The sequence below is a fragment of the Plecotus auritus genome (assembly GCF_963455305.1).
Source record: "Plecotus auritus genome assembly, chromosome: 4".
Lineage (NCBI taxonomy): Eukaryota > Metazoa > Chordata > Mammalia > Chiroptera > Vespertilionidae > Plecotus > Plecotus auritus.
This window is the reverse complement of record NC_137775.1, coordinates 40,648,937-40,666,462: the sequence shown is the minus strand read 5'-3', so window position 1 is coordinate 40,666,462 and position 17,526 is coordinate 40,648,937. Positions and strand designations below refer to the sequence as shown.

At 41.5% G+C, this 17,526-nt stretch overlaps 1 protein-coding gene across 5 annotated transcripts in view; it reads left to right on the top strand.

Annotated features, from left to right (window-relative positions):
* The first annotated feature begins 8,710 nt into the window (after positions 1-8,710).
* Positions 8,711-17,526, top strand: part of AFG1L (AFG1 like ATPase) — a 180,525-nt gene continuing 171,709 nt past the window's right edge. For 2 of the 5 annotated variants that reach the window (XM_080664235.1, XM_080664234.1), the window contains exon 1: positions 8,819-9,049. In XM_080664235.1, coding sequence (XP_080520361.1) covers positions 8,914-9,049 — 136 coding nt within the window. In that variant the 5' untranslated portion in view covers positions 8,819-8,913. Of the gene's footprint in view, positions 9,050-17,526 lie in introns of all 5 variants that reach the window. The other 3 variants (XM_080664233.1, XM_080664236.1, XM_080664237.1) reach the window with 3 other exon arrangements.

Sequence of the window (17,526 nt, the reverse complement as noted above, 5' to 3'; positions counted from 1 at the left end):
AACAAGGATCTAGAGACTCTCAGGAATGCCAGATATATTGATTAACTAGTGGAAAAGGGGGGATCCATTCCAGAACCAAGGGCAGCATGTGGTCTTTTTAGATGAACAGATATGTCCCCTTAAGACTCTTAGACCCTTCTGGCCATTCATATGACAAATATGTACTGAGCAGCTACAATAAACCAGGCGCTGTGCTTGGTGCTGGGGGAGGAGGGAGCACGGAGAAGAGGGATGGTGGTAAACAAGACACAGTGTTTGCTTCCAGGATCTTCTAGTCTGATCATACAGACATGTCAGTAGATGGTGATGAGAGTCACATAGCCCAGTCTTGGGGGCAGAAGGGGGAAATTCCAGAAGGAAACGACAACAAAACTGAGACATGAAGTTGGTATTTGACAGGTGAAGTGCCTATGATTTGGGTGTGCCTGTGTGTGGGAGGTGCATTTTGGAGCTAGAGATAAACACTTGCAGAGGCCCAGAAGAAAGAAGGAGCTACACTTGGCTTAGTGCTACTAGAATAAAAGGAAACTATGTCAAGAACTAAGGCCAAAGGGACAAGGCATGAAGGGCATTATGGTCCATATTTTTGATTCTGGACATTATCTAAAAACATTCTAAAGGAAACCATGGAATGGAAGTGATTTGATTTTTAGTTTAGAAAAATCACTCTGGCAGAACTAAGATAATAGCAGTGGGAATGCAGAGAAATGAATGCACTTGAGAAATAGTTGCCTCTCTTTCTCTGGTTTGACCCAAAGAAGGCACTGCACTAAGCAACTGAGGACTGCTCTGACTGGAAGTCTTCGAGATGCCAGGCAGAGGGGGATGTCAGCATGCAAAGAACACCATGACTTCTATTGGGAGATGAGGGGCCTGACAGGTCTCTGTGGATTGGTGTAAATGTTCTAGTGCAAGACCTTAGCCACAGAGATATATATGTTCAGGTATACCAGGTTTGATTCTAGTTGTATTTGCAAAGGAAGTAAGCTCTTCTATTCATTTGGGAACACGTCCTCATAGAAGGTGTATTTGTCCAGAACCTGTGGGTTGGGTTTGGTAGAGAGATTGACAGGCCTGCTAGACCAAGACTAGATCCACTAAGCTTTTAATGCTTCCAATCTATACTTACTTCAACCTTGAGTATAGGCATACCACTATATTTGCCACCCATCACACCACATACTCATCCAGGCACCCATATGCTAGTTCTGTTTGTTGTCCTATTGACTAAATCAAACTCACATGTCTAAAATTAGGCTCATCCCATTTACCCCCAAGCAATTCCCATTATTTACATCCTTTGTGGTATAAATATTACCATTACTTTACAAACCACTTGGGCTTATTATTCACCTACATTGAGTCCTATATTTTACCTTCTTTCTCATCTGCCCTTTATCTTGGTTTTAGGTAATATTAGACTACAGAGATCTTCATATTGGCTATTTTCTCTGATCACACTTAACTCTTTTTTTTCTTCTTTTTATTTTTTTATTTTTTTAATTTCTTTATTGATTAAGGTATCACATATTTGTCCTCATCCCCCATTCCCATCCCAAACCCCTCCCCACGCATGCCGCCACCCCCCTGTTGTCTGTGACCACTGGTTAGGCTTATATGCATGCATACAAGTCATTTGGTTGATCTCTCCACCTTACCCCCACCCTCCCCTACCTTCCCTCTGAGGTTTGACAGTCTGATCAATGCTTCCCTGTCTCCGGGTCTGTTTTTGTTCATCAGTTTATGTTGTTCATTATTTCCCCTAGATGAGTGAGATCATGTGATACTAGAAATACACTTACAAGAACCGAAAATGAGACAAGCAATAATGGTTATGCTGAGAGGCAAATGAATCAGTCTGTAGTGAGTTTCTTTCTGGGCCAACAGTTCTTTTGAGTCCCAATTTCAATGTCAAACAGTTCCTTATGTGTACATGTCAGCCATGATACTTCAGTTCTAGATGGTGGACAAATGGTGGTAATGCAGGTCCGACCCTCTCTGGTTTGGTCCTGGGCAACCTGCAACGATGCACAGCTGCTGACTGCTAGTATGGCAAGGCGTCGTCAGCGTCTTCCATCTCTGGACTGTTTCTCTTCTGTCTTCATGGCTGGAGCAGTCCTGTCAATTCCTCTCTGTTGCAGGAATCCACATGGTCTTGGAGTTGCTTTCTGAAAATATACAAACATATTCTTTTTTTTTTTTTTTTAATATATTTTATTGATTTTTTACAGAGCGGAAGGGAGAGGAGGGATAGAGAGTTAGAAACATCGATGAGAGAGAAACATCGATCAGCTGCCTCTTGCACACCCCCCACTGGGGATGTGCCCGCAACCAAGGTACATGCCCTTAACCGGAATCGAACCTGGGACCCTTGAGTCCGCAGGCCGACGCTCTATCCACTGAGCCAAACCGGTTTTGGCTACAAACATATTCTTGACCAAAAGTTAATAAAGGAATCTTTTCTATAAATTTGACTTGGGATCCTTTTTCATTTTTTGCCCAAATGATTTTCTTTTGGCTTGTTTTGACACCATGTGTGTTTTTTCATGTGTGTCTTGCTGTTAGCATTACAAATGAAAGTTAATTTTCTAAAGTAAAACTTTTCTAGATGTAATTTACTTACAGGATATTTTTCCTTACATGATATTCTTCTACTATCCCCCCTTTTTTGATTTAAATATTAGGAGGCTTTTGGAAATTTTATAATGTAGTCTTGATAGCTTTTAAATTTTAATTTTTGCACTAAAATATGACTGCTTTAGGTTCATTACAGGTTACACAATTTTACCATGAGAGAACTACCAATAAAAATTTTAGTTAACACTTTAGGAACAGCTTTTTGTCCAGTACCATTAATTTTTCTAGAATATTAGCTTATTTCACTTAGCCAATTTAAATTAGTCTGAGATCTTGACTACTATTTTACTGTCAAATTTAATACTCTAACAACAATCTTATTTTACCTTGTAAATATTAGTGGAAAGGATTATTTGCCTTCTTGAGTAGGCCCTGAGCATTCCTGGTGCTAGGCTGGATTTAGATATCAAAAACCCACTTCCCCACACCATGGGTACAAGACAACTCAAACAAGTCTTTTTGCAGTGAGAGGGCAGCTGCTGTTGGCCAAGTCTCTGTTTGTTACCTGGGTCCTGATTTGAGCTGGGCATGGGAAGCAAAGCAGCCATGGGGCAGGAGGCCTCCCTCAGAAAGGGTTAGGGTTCAGGCCCCTGCAAAGTTGGGTGGGGGGGGGGGTGAGGGTCTGTGCCCCACCTCTGTTGACCCCCAAGTTCTCTCCTGATGGCCCCTCTGCAACTGTGCCTGTCTTAGGTTGTTCCTTCCCTGAGGAATCTTACCCATCTCTGGCTAACCAGCTATCCTCCGGGGCCAAGCAGGGTGATGTGAAGTTCAGTCACACTTATCTCTTATGCACAATACTAGCATGTCTTACGTACTGCCATTCAGTTATGTCTTATATTTACATTAAATACCTCTTGGCTAGAGTTTTATATTTTATACAAGTATTTCTGAGTTGAAGATAATACTATGAGCAAATCTATTTAATCAGGGCTTGGTAGAGGAGATGGGCAGAATCCTTAGCATCTACTTAACCCTTGAAAAGTTACTTTACCTGCCAGTGCCTTCATTTCTTTATGTATACAGTGGGGACAATACTACTTCATAGCATAGTTATAAGTATTGAAAGAGTTAATGTTTTTCTAGCATTTAGAACAATGACAGACATAATAGTAAGCCCTGAAATACATAGAATCTACATAAAAGTTCATAGGAACATAATCTTATCGAGAAAAAAAGATGGTTGGAAAATCACAAAATGAGGCCTTGAATGCCTGGTGGTGCTGAGCTAGGTTTGTGAGTAGAAGACATCGAATGAATGTTATATCTACATAAGTGTAATAGTGGGAAGCCTGACGATCCTCTTGACCAGAAACCTGAGCTTAAATCTATTATTCAAAGCCTTGATTTACTCACTATTGCTTCAGATTCAAAATATTCGTTTTCACGGGCATTTCAGTCTAACGCAATGTCAGTTAATTAGGTCTCAAGTAAAACAGCTGCCACCAGAGAGTTTACATTACCATAACTTGCATTTGAAAAAGTCAAAATTTTCAAGATATGGTTAGTTCCAAAGTACATTTTTTGGTAAACCAGCTTGAATACTGCATTGTGTATAACAAGGTTAAATAAAGGTTCTAATAAGACAAACAGCGACAATTTAAATAAATCAGATGTTTTTGTCGAAGATTACTCTGTGATTTTCTCCAATTATTCATGACATTTCACCCACTCATATTGTGATCTGCTTTAATAGTGGAAGGAAAAAAAAAACCCCTTGTCTCCTTGTTTATTCTTTGTTCTCAAGGAGATAAGCTGTTTATAAAGATGTTATTTGTTATTTAAATCACTTTTACTGAAGTTGTTTATTTCCTCGTTTCAGTTTCTAAAAATATTGCAACAATTGTAATGCTTCTTAGAGATGTCTATTCAATCCAGAGTGATTTGTACTGAATTCTTTGCTAAATGGGCACAGGTGCTGATGTGTATAACATGCTAGAGTGAGTTAAAACTAATAAATGATTTTTTTTAGAATATATTTTTATTGATTTCAGAGAGAAAGGAAGAGGGAGAGAGAGAGAAACATCAATGATGAGAGCGAATCATTGATCGGCTGCCTCCTGCATGCCCCACACTGGGGATCAAGCCTAAGCCTGCAACCCGGGCATGTGCCCTGATCCGGAATTGAACCGTGACCTCCTGGTTCATAGGCTGACGCTCAACCACTGAGCCATGCTGGCAGGGCCTAATAAATGTTTTTAAAAGAAGATAACAGGGATATACTTGTCAACTTTTGAAATCTATGATTAAAAATATTTTTAACCTTATGTCTAATATTTGTAAAGGTCTACCTTTATACTTGCCAATTAATAAGAATTTAATAGTAGTAATAATAATAATGATAATAATAAATTAGATAACGCCAAAACTATAAGCAGAAAAATTGCATAATTTGCATCTAGAAATTTATTTCTTAGAAAATGCCCTTTAATCACTTTGCAGACTTTCAAGATCATAATTATTACATAAAGCTAATTACATTAAAAGATAATTTACCTCATAGTAAAGTATCAAATTAAAGATGAAAAACAGTACTTGTAAGCAGAATTATACTTTTAAGAACATCATTGAACAGCAAAACAAGAAATTAAATCTACAGCTTCTCTCTTTGCTATGCATCAAATTACCTACAGAATAAATTTTGGTAATTTGATACTATAAAGCTACATAGTAGTATGGCATACAGCTCTATATTACATGTCTTGCATATCAATCTATAAATCTAAACTATACTTTTCCTAGTTAATCAACAAAATCATTGTGTGAAATAAAGCCAAGAGGATTTGATATTGTAAGGGACAATTGATTATTTCCAAGAACTAAAGCTTCAAAATCCAGCTGAGTTGATTTGAACTAAAGAAATGAAGCCTGGTACCATAGATTATAGCATGTATTCCTGCTGAGTAAGCCCTGGATACTGCAAACTCAGATCTGTGGGTGACCATCTCTCCCTTTGAAGTTGATGAGAATTTCTTGGCCTAAGTGAGATACATGCTGGGAAAATTGGGCCCTTACAATTGGTGTGTATAGACATTAGTAGTCTCAACACTGTTATCATCTGGTCCCTTAGTTTTATCCAGTCTTGGTTTTTGCAGAAGACATTCAACTTTGTAATAAGTCCTTCTTGAATTAGATATGCCCCATGACTAAAAGGTATTCAGATTTTATCATCTAGAGATTCTAGATTGAGAACTGCTCTGTTACTAGTAAACTTGGGTAAATAAAACTCATCTTGATTTAAAACGTATTCAAGTAATTTCCCAAGGTGCCCATTAGAAAACAAACACAACACAACACAACACCCAGCTTATTCCTTTGAGGTCTAGGCCAAATCATGGCTAATTCTGAAAATAGGCACCTGGTACAAGTACTAATACTTGTAAACAAATGAGTTGATATAGTTTTATCATTCCATCTTTGAGTTTTGAAGATTGGCTGCATTTTAGGCCAACTTTAGTTCCTTAGAAAAAGCAGTCTGTAGAACTGAAAAGTATTCAGTCTATTTGATTGCCTAGATGCACTGTGTCTAACCAACAAAACTAGCTTGCTTATGACCATCACTCGGTGATAATTAAAATTCTATGTGGCACCGTTTACTTTTTGTCTAGATATACAACTGATTTAAGGGCCATTTAAAGAACGATCTCATTGAATAAACAAGCTTTCAGTCCCTATTACTGTCCAGTTAATTTTAAGAAGGGGTAGTAGCTTAGCTACCTTGGGGAAGTTACTTTATTGCTCAGAATCATTGAGTCTTAATATGCAAACTGCTGGGTTAAAATCAGAAGATCTTTAAGGTCCCTTGAGGATCTACAAGTAATTTTTTTGGTTCCAGTTCAAGATGGTGATGTAGGCAGATCCTGAACTCACATCCTCTCATGTTCTACATATAGAACAATTTGCTCTAAAAATGATTTTTCTTACTAAGTCTGGATATCCATCTACATGAAGTTTATTTTTCTTTTATAATAATGAATACTAAAAACATGTGCAACATTAAACCTGGAAAATCCTTGGAGTTGCCCTGCAAATATTAAAATTCAATTACTAGCTTTTATAATTATTTACATTAAAGTGATTATTTTTCTAATTTAAAAAAAGTATGAGAAAACAGGAAATAAATGAGAGAGGAAATGGGATCATTTTTCCAGTTTTCTCAATATAATATATATGAAGGTTCATGAACTCAAATGAGATACTTGGTAATGAGATAGTAAGGATGATAGGAACCAGATCTTGATTTTCTAAAGGTCTATAATAAAGAAATTCTGTAGACAGTGGGCAGGCATTGCAAATTTAGATCACATTTTTAGGTCACATTTTTTAAAACAACTCTGACAGCAGGATGGAGCCAGGAGAAAGAGATAGAGCCGGTTAGGAGATGACTGCATTAACCTAGTAAAGACAGGAGGAGAAAGATCCAACAAGAGTACATGAATTAAAGCCATATTAAGAAGATAGGGGGGAAGGGGAGGCCGGGGGGAGGTTAATGGGGGGGGGGGGGAAGGAGACATATGTACTACTATTTGTAATACTTCAAACAATAAAAAAAAAAGAAGATAAATTTAATTATATCTGGTGCAGGGTTGGATCTGAGTGAGGAGGGAAAGGAATTAATTGAAGATGGCTCCAAGATTACAAATTTGCATGTGGAGTTGGGACAGTTAGAATTAGTTGGGGGTTGCTGCTATTTTTAAAATAAAGATGGCAGAAAGGTCATGTGGAGAAATTATATGAGAAAAGTCTCTCCTCCCCCTTCAACATTTGGGCAAGTGATATTTATGGAGGAAATATGTAGGTAAATACATACACATTATCATTGGGTTAAACATTTTTTAAAAAAGCATATCCTGCCCTAGCTGGTTTGGCTCAGTGGATAGAGTGTCCGCCTGAGGACTGAAGGGTCCTGGGTTTGATTCCGGTCAAGGGAGCATACCCAGAATGTGGGCTCGATACCCAGTAGGTATTCTCTCTCATCATTGATGTTTCTATCTCTCCCTCTGAAATCAATGAAAATATATCTTAGAAAAAATTAAAAAGCAAATGCTCATAAACGATATTCAAAGCTGGAAAACAAAAAGAACTAGTTATTTTTAATCTGTTATAGAAAATAAGTAGGAACTAAATAAAGATTTAAGCATTGAACTTGACTTCAAATATTGTCTTTAGCCAGTCTCTAGTTACAAGTTAGACAATGTTTCAGTAAAGGAAAAAATGGTAACTTTTGTTGGAAGGTTGGCAAATATATAATTCTTACTTAAGGAGGGCTCCCATCAATGTTTCTCTCTCCCTTTCTCTTTCTAAGCATGTCTTCTGGTAAGGATTAAAAACAAAAAAGCTTCTAGTAGGCCTTCCAGATTTTCCAAAGTGCTTTTTCATTGATTTCTCAGCACTTGGTAGAATCTTTTGTCTTTTTCTTCACCCCTCCTACTGGACTGCCAGCCTCTTCTGGACAGCAATTTGTATTCCCAATACACTTATCATTGTATCTCAAAACATTTTTGTTAAATAAAATTAGAGCAGATCACTCAGAAATTCATCTTTGGATACACTAACCCATGGCCACTCCCTTAACTCACTGTCCATTTCAGGCCTTTGGCTTTCCCATGTCACTTGTGAATTCTTTCCAAACATTTGAGCATATGTCATTTTGAAAAAGATTTATGCTATTCTAATACAGAAAATAAAAATGGTAAGGAAACGTTTCAGGTATCCTGTCAAAGATGAACTGGGCGCTAGAGGCAAAAAAAAAAAAAAAAAAAGGGGCTACCACTGAGTCACCTACGTTTTATTTAGGTTTCGGAATCTGGCTAGAGTACGCTAATTGAAAAAGGTTCAGGGGTGGTTACACGTCGTACTCCAGTTCCAATTCCATGAAAATATTTTGGGCTCCTCTGCATCCAGCGCTGGGCTCAGAATTGCCCCTCCCACCGAGCCTAGAACTGCCCGCCCCTCCCCTCCCCGCCCCTCCCCTCCCCTCCCCGCCCCTCCCCTCCCCTCCCCGCCCCTCCCCGCCCCTCCCCTCCCCTCCCAGCCCTCCGCCCTCGGCGCCGCCGCACTGCATGCTGGGGGTCGTAGTCCCGGCTGGCAGCGACCTGAGGGACGAAAGGGCACAGGAGGCCACCCCGCCCCTTTTCTACCGGAGGTCGCGTTCCTGGGCTGCTCCCTTCGTTCTGTCGGGCGGAGCCTTCCGTGAGCACCGTTGGATTTGTCTGTGCCACCGTCTCTCTTTAGGTCTCAATAAAGTTTTCCTCTTCCTTCTCTTGTACGGAGCTCAAGATGGCGGCCTCCTGGCCGCCCTTGGTTACCCTGCGATTAGTGCAGAGCCGGTTGAGGGGAAAATGTGTTGGGTGCGGAGCCTGGGCAGCCGCTCTAACCCCTCCGGCCACCGCCCCTGGGAGCCCCTTTTGGAAAGGTCAGTGACTGTGCATAGGACCTGGGAAACCTCCCTCCTGGTTTCATGGTTTTCGAGCCCTCGAGAGGAGTTAGTTTCAGCCTCTCGTTCTCGTGTTACTACTGCCCGTCTATGAAGGAGCCTTGAGCACTGAGGGAGCTGGCCCAGGCGGGCATTTTGAGGGTCAGAGGTCGACCCAGAGTCTGTTCCCTCCTGGCTGTTGGAGAGCGAAGGCCCGGTGAGGCCAGGTGTGGAAGGGCCTGGCTAGAAGGGATGCCGGTGTGGGGTTGACACTGCGGGGGACCCTCCGTCCTGCGCCTTCCCAAGCTGTCGGGGCTGGTGGCCAGGCACTGGATCTGAAGGCCACGCCTGGGACCCCTGGGGGACCTCTGGTTCTTGGGATTCTGGGACACACACAAACATTCGCAGATTGAGGGATAGATTCTTTGATTCTTTTCAAGTCACTAGAGGCTTGGAGTATATTTTGTCACCTGGCTTGCTTCATTCATTTAAATGTTATGTTATTCATGACACATTTTTTTCTAAATATATTTTTTTATTTCAGAGAGGGAGAGGGAGAGAGAAACAAATGATGAGAATCACTGATCGGCTGCCTCCTGCATGCCCCACACTGGGGATGAGCCTGCAACCCAGGCATGTGCCCTGACCGGGAATTAAACCATGACTTTCAACCACTGAACCACACCGGCCGGTCAGAATGCACATATATTTTGATAACCAAACCCACAGGAGTGCTAATTTTATTGTTGTATTCATATACGCCCACTAAACTGGGGCTATTCACAGGCAAGGACTAGGTGTCATTGTTTCCTCATTTCTTAGCACAATGTTGTTGGGCAGATGTGTTTTTTGAATTAATGAATGACGTTATTTTTTTTTTAAATATATATATTTTTTATTAATTTTTTACAGAGAGGAAGGGAGAGGGATAGAGAGTTAGAAACATCGATGAGAGAGAAACATCGATCAGCTGCCTCCTGCACACCCCCCACTGGGGATGTGCCCGCAACCAAGGTACATGCCCTTGACCGGAATCGAACCCGGAACCCTTCAGTCCGCAGGCCGACGCTCTATCCACTGAGCCAAACCGGTTTCTGCTGAATGACGTTATTTTTGTCTTTTGCATCCACATATGCTTTTTCTCATCTCCAAGCACCCTCTCTTATATATCTTAATTGATTCTCACTGGCTAAAATAGCTAAAACTCTGATCTAGTCTTTAACTATTATGGTCAATAGTGTTGAAATGAATATTAGAACTATGGAAGTCACCTAAGGTTTTTCTGCAAAGTTTAGCATAATCCACTTTATAATGGAATATTTTTATAGAGACATTCTGTATTATACAAACATATGTATATAAATATCAGTATTAAAACAATAGAAGTGTGTTCTGGCTGTTGTGGTGCAGTTGGTTGAACGTCTGTCTTCTCATGCATCAAAAGGCCACTGATGCCATATCCAGTTTGGCTCTGGCTAGAGTGTTAGTTAAGGGTACATACCGGTTGCTGCTTGGGGGAGCATGCAGGAGGCAACCAATCAATGTCTCTCTCTCACATTGATGTTTCTCTCTGTCTCTTCCCCTCCTTTCCACTCTCTCTAAAAATCAATAGTAAAATTTTAATCCTCAGGTGAGGATTAACAAACAAACAAACAAACACACACAAAAGGCTGCCAGTTAGAGTCCTGGTCAGGGCATATGGGTGGGCTTGATCCCCAGTCGGGGACAGGCAGGAGGCAGTCCGTCGATGTTTCTCTCTCACATAGATGTTTCTCTCCCTCCCTCCCTCCCTTTCTCTCTCTCTTAAACCAATAAAAACATAATTTAAAAAAAGAAGTGGAACATACTGTACACATTGTTCTGTTCTTTTTATTTTTTTTATTTAGTATATCTTGGAGATTATTCCATGTCAATAAGTATAGAACTGTTTCATGTTTTAAATGGTTAAAATAGAATTCCATTCTTTGCATGTAACCATAATTTATGAAAAGTAAGATTTAATGAACATTACATAATGACATTTAAGATCTACTGAGTGTCTATTCTGTGTCATGCAATAAGCTGAGTGCTTTCTACGTACATTATCTCATCTAATTCTTGCTATCCTCAATTTGGGGTTGATGAATCCAAGGTTGCAAAAGTTATAAGGCTAATTAAATGATAGAACTTGTGGTTCAAGTAAAGGCTATATAGTAAAGGCTATACTTGTACTTCCATTTGACCCTAAAGGCTATGTTATTACCCTGTACTCATATTACTTCCTATACTCAAAATTTAACTGAGTGTGGAGATTTTATGAAAATGCAGTTATGAAGATGTTCCCGTCCCCTTTTTAAATCAAAGGAAAATTTAAGTTGAAATGTTATTTAGTATTTATAATCTCACAATTTTTCTATGCATTTTTCAATTATTTTGGTTATTTACTGTTTATGTTTTATCTACATTTTTTTTCATCCTTTCAAGTCTACTGTTGACTACAGTGTAATGTGAGGGGAGCATTGCTTTAAAGTTAAAACAAGGACATAGGTAAAGGAAAAGAAAGAGCATGGTTTTTATGCCTCATCTCAGCTTTAATGCCAGCCGTGGCTCCAAGCCATGTTGGAAACTGGAACAATGAAAACTTTAAGGGTCCTAAAATGCTCTTCATCCAAATCACCTCCTTGATTGCCTAGCTTTAAACTTTGTAGGAAATATAGCATTATGAATTCCATTTTGGGATGTGTGTATTTCCATTACTAAGATTATTAAAAATTTGAAAGTGAAATTCTTATTTATGTAATTTAAATATATATGCTTAATTTTTATTTCACTATCTGTTTTCTTTTAGGTCTAAATGTATCTCCATTTAATGTAACAGTTATTCAACTTCCAGGTAGTTAAGGAGAAGCATTTATTAGGAATTAGATGGCCATAGTGTGGGTGTTAAATGCTGAAAAATTGCTAATTCAATTGAATCCTGGTATTAAGTGTGTGTGTGTGAGAAAGTGAATGAAATTTAGTTCCAGCCCTTGAATAGCTCACAGTCTTGGAAGGGAGATGAAATTACAATAGTTAACATTTATTGAGCCCTTTCTTTGTTCCAGGCAGTCTGCTAGCAGATTCTTTCTCTCATAATTTAATCTTCATAAAAACTAGATATATAAAATTATCTTTCATAAATGAATAATCAGGTATGGCTACCCAACTGGGATTTGAAGCCAGGCATTCTTGCTTCAGAATCACAAACTTAATCACTAAGTTCTATTAGCTCCTCCTCATAACAATGAATATTAATAACAGCATGAGCTAGGCCCACCTGAAGTATTGTAGGACTACAGAGGAAAAAGCAGCTCTGCTTGGAGCTGGGAGGGTTTTTTAAGCAAAAGCTCAGTGGGATGCTGTTGGAGGTTTCTTAAGAAATGAGGTGATGAGATCTGTTTTAGCATGATTATTCTTGTGGCAGCCTGAAAAACAGATCAGGATGCTGGCTGGGGAATACTGGAAGCTGGGTGATGATTTAGAAGGAAGTTGTAGTAGTACAGGGGAGAGCCTTATAGGAATTACTGCTGTGGTGAAGGTGGAGATCAGGGCAGCAAGGGAGGGAATTCGGACACACTGCTTTGGTAGAATTGACAGACTTTGGGGGAGACAAGGAAAGACAGGAGTTAAGATCAATTTAGGTTTCCTAGTTTGGGTAATTTAATGGCATTGCCATCTATCTGTCAAGGGAAACAAAACAAACAAAAAGGAAGGCCAGAGGCATTTTAGGGGGGAGATCCCATTTTGATTTTGTTAAATTTGAGGTGCTTATGATGATTGCAGGTAAATAATTTTTAATTTGTTAAATTTGAGGTGTTTATGATTATTGCAGGAAATTTGAGATGTTGAGGGCCATGAGAATGGAAGAACTAGCCTGGAAATATTTGTAGAGTGAAAGGAGAAAAGGCTGAGGAGGAGTCCTTGAGAAAACCGACATGAGCAGAAGAATGTGACCTTGTCGAAGAGCAATTAGGTCATAGGGAAACTGGGGAAGAAGCCAAGGAAGAAAATGTTTCTAGGTTTTCTGAAACGGAAAATTAGCATATCTGAAATTGTATTTTATTTAAGCTAGTCTTAGAATTTAAGTTTACTTCATAGAGGTAAGATAATATGAGAGTCACATCTTGTGGTTTGTTATTATTATAGTGTCCTGTATCTCAATGTTATATTTTTAGATGTCTCTATTAAATGATGATTCACCGTTAGCTCCCCAATTTCTTCTTTAGTACATGTACATAGGTGATCTCGATTAAGTCGAATAGAACTAACCCCATCTCAGCCATGTGGGTTGGTATAATCCTATCTAATAAAAGAGGGAATATGCTAATTGACCATCACTCCGTCACAAAGATGGCTGCACCCACAGCTGAGGCCAAGTTCCCTTAAGGAGCCTTAACGAGCAATCAGCAGGGACCTGAGGCTATGCCCTCCCCTGCCCCCATGGGGCTTGACAGGGGACCTCAGGCCTCCACCCCCACCCGGCAGGGCTTGATGGGGACCTCAGGCCTCGCCCCCTGCCCTGGCACCAGGCTGGGGGACCTCAGGCCATGCCCCCCACCCCGGTACCAGGCCGGGGGACCTTGGGCCGTACCCCCGGCCCCAGCACCGGGCCAGGGGACCTGAGGCTCCACCCCCTGTTGGGCGGGGCTTGACAGGGGACCTCAGGCCATGTCCCCCACCTGGCAGGGCTTGACAGGGGACCTCAGGCCATGCCCCCCACCCAGCAGGGCTTGACGGGGGACCTCAAGGTGCACTTCCCGTCCTGGTGCCGGGCTGGGGGACCTCAGGCTGCTCCTCCCACCCCAGCACCAGGCCGGGGGACCTCAGACCATACCCACCACCCGGTGGGGCTTGACAGGGGACCTCAGGCCATGCCCCTCGCCCCAGCACTGGGCCAGGGATCCTGAGGCTGGGCCCCCCTGCCTGGCTGGGCTTGACAGGGGACCTCAGGCCATGCCTCCCACCCAGTGGGGACTTCAAGGTGCACCCCCAGTGCTGGGTCGGGGGAACTCAGGCCACACCCCTGCCCAGTGGGGCTTGACGGGGGACCTGAGGCTGTGCCCCCCTCCTGGTGGTAGGCCAGGGGACCTGAGGCTACGCTCCCCACCTGGCGGGGCTTGATGGGGGACCTCAGGCCGTGCCCCCCACCCAGCGGGGCTTGACAGGGGATCTCAGGCCGTGTCCCCCCGTCCTGGCGCTGGGCCAGGGGACCTGAGGCTATGCCCCCTGCCCAGTGGGGCTTGACCAGGGTGGGACTGGCCGGGTCTGGATCTAGCCCAATGGGGGGGCGCTGGCTGGGTCTGGGTCTCATGCGATTTTGAGGCGCATGTGAGTGGGTGGGGACTTGACTCTGGGTCCTGTGGTGAGCCCCAGTCTCTGACAGGAGGAAGGTTTTCATATATATTTTACTAATTTTCTTTCATCTCTGACACTTCTATTATAGAGAAAGGGCAAAGAGCAATATTAAATTATTTCCTCTAATCTCCTTTTAACATGCACGAATTTCGTGCACTGGGCCACTAGTTTATTCATAATATACATTAGTGGTTTAGAAAATGGGCTTTGGATGTTTATTACCCAGTAAGATGAAGTCCCTGATGTGAAACTTCATGTTTCTTGGATCTCCATTAACATTTATTATTATACTAGAGGCCCGGTGCATGAAAATTTGTGCACCGGAGGGGGGTCCCTCAGCCCAGCCTGCCCCCTCTCACAGTCTGGGAGCCCACAGAGGATGTCCTACTGACAGCGTAGGCCCACTCCTCGCAGCCTGGCCTCCCTCTGTGGAGGTGACCAGGCTGATCAGGGGAAGGCGCCGCCCCCGTCACCCCGCTGCTGCTGCCACTGCTGGCCGTGGCAGCCACCAAGGTGTTTTCATCAACACGGACTCCAGTCCCTTCACCACGAAAAACTGACAACTTTCTTTAGGCATTTTCAAGATGTCTCTTTCATAGACTATGACATTTCTTTCTTTCTTTCTTTGTTTTATCCTCACCTGAGGATACTTTTCCATTGATTTTTAGATAGCGTGGAAGAGAGAGGGAAAGACAGAGAGAAACATCAGTGTGAGAGGGACACTTCGATTGGTTGCCTCCTACATGAGCTCTGACCTGGGCCCTGGCCACGGAGGAGCCTGCAACCTAGGTACATGCCCTTGACCAGAATTGAACCCAGACCCTGCATTCCACAGGCCGAGGCTCTGTCCACTGAGCCAGACTGGCTAGGGCAGGATATGACATTTCTTAGCCCTTCCAGCAGTGGACCTCCGTTTTTTCCTCCAGGAGTGAGGTGGAAAAACCCTAGATCACCTTCTTGGATTCTTACTACCCAAGTTACCAAGAACACTGCAAGTGGCATACCAGGAGCTTAGCCAATGAGTGGTCAGAAAAGGTGTTTCCTGTGCTGTTCACGTGCAGAGGCGGGACTGCCGGCGCACTGCGGCTGGCAGGCCCTCTTCTCTCTGGGCCTGCGCCATCACTGCACATGCAGTCTCCTCACGCCCACCTGCGTGCGCAGCCTCCTGCTGAGCGGTCATGACATTACAGTGTCCTAGACAATTTGCATATTACCTCTTTATATATATAGATTATATATATCAGGGGTCCTCAAACTACGGCCCGCGGGCCACATGTGGTTCGCCGGGTGCTGCTGCCTGTCCTGCTTAGCAGCCGACTCATCCCGGGCCCGCAGTGCGCATAGGAATTTGTTCATAGTTTTTTTTTTAAACTATAGTCCGGCCCTCCAACGGTCTGAGGGACAGTGAACTGGCCCCCTGTTTAAAAAGTTTGAGGACCCCTGATATATATAGATTAGAAAAGAATGTTCATGACTAACTTCATGAGACTCACTTCATGATAACAGTTTCCTTCAATTAATTTTTTTAAAGGCATGGCACGACTTATATAAGCATAGCTAGTGCCCTAGATGTAGTTCTGGGGTGGAGTGTGGGGCAGATGAAATAGGGTTTGTCTAAGAGTAGAAGTGATAGAAAGGAACTTTAAAAGTCCAGAAATGGATTATTGATATACTATTTATTATCACTGCTTCATACATCAAGAGCTTCATTCTCTAAGTAAATGAAGAATATAAATGGAGTATGACTATTTTGGATTTGTCTTTTCACAAAAAGTCCCACAGAAATAATGGATGTCAAGGGTCTAGAAACTGGTAGTTCAGCCTTTGCTCCCAGTGAAGTAAGATGCTCTATAAATTGTCCGACGAAAGGTCATCTAGCCTCAGTTTGAACATATCTAACACTTTTTTTTCCTAGGTCACTCATATTTTCTTTGACCTGTGACTAAGATTTGTTCCAGTTTCTCTCTTCAGAGCCTTTTGAATGTGTCTGTTCCTGCTGTGTTTTGTCTTTCTTGCCTAATGTCCTCTATTGAGGTCCCTTTTCTACGCCTGCCATACTGGAGGTACCTGATACTTTAATCTCCAGGATCTTTTTTTATAACCTCTTTCATTGTCCTGATTGTCCCTTCTTATTTCTTCTCTCCATCCACCTTATCCCAGAAGTTACTTTTTCAATATGTTATCTATCCATATTTTTGGCTAGGTGCAGTAGTTCTCAATTTTTAGTTCCTTAATAGTTTTATGATGCAATTTATATCTTAAATGTAATTCCTGTAAGATTCCATTTTTAAAATTCTCATTTATATATGTGTGAAGGTATAAAATTTAAAATAAATGAACATAACATAGATGTTACTTTTCTTTATCTTTTGAAGGAAAGTAGACCCTGTAGATGTTATTATTAAATATTGTATGGGTGAATATTAAGGAGTTACTCAGTATGCCTATAATTATTTCAGAATAGCTTTATTCAGATATGTAGGGCAGTGTTTTACTGATTTGTTATCATGAAATTTAAAGTACAATTTTTTCCTTTTGTAAAATTATGCATATTGTTACTTTTAAGATTAACTAGCTCCTAAAGGAAAAAAAAAATAACCAGCAAGCATTTAGTTTTAATTTTGATAATTTTTCTTTGTAACACAAAAGCAGCCTTTTAATAGCTCCTAAATCAGCCTTTTATAAATAAGGCACATCATCTCGTGATGCATTCCTTGATGCTGTCTTACGTTGTTTTTCTAAAGAAAGAGTTTATGGCCCTGGCTGGTGTGGCTAAGTGGTTGAGCATTGACCTATGAACTAGGAGGTCCTGGTTTGATTCCTGGTGGGGGTTGTGGGGTCCATCCCCAGGGGGGATGTGCAGGAGGCAGCCAATCAATGATTTTCATCATTGATGTTTCTATCTCTTTCTCCCTCTCTGAAATCAAGACAAAAATATATACATTAAAAAAAAGAAGGAGTTTTATGAAGATTTGATTTTCTTCTATTCTGCACTTTGTTTTTTCATCACTGAATCAAACATAGGTCTTTTTTTATTTTTATTTTTATTGATTTCAGAGAGAAAGGGAGAGGGCGAGAGAGATAGAAATACCAATGATGAGAGA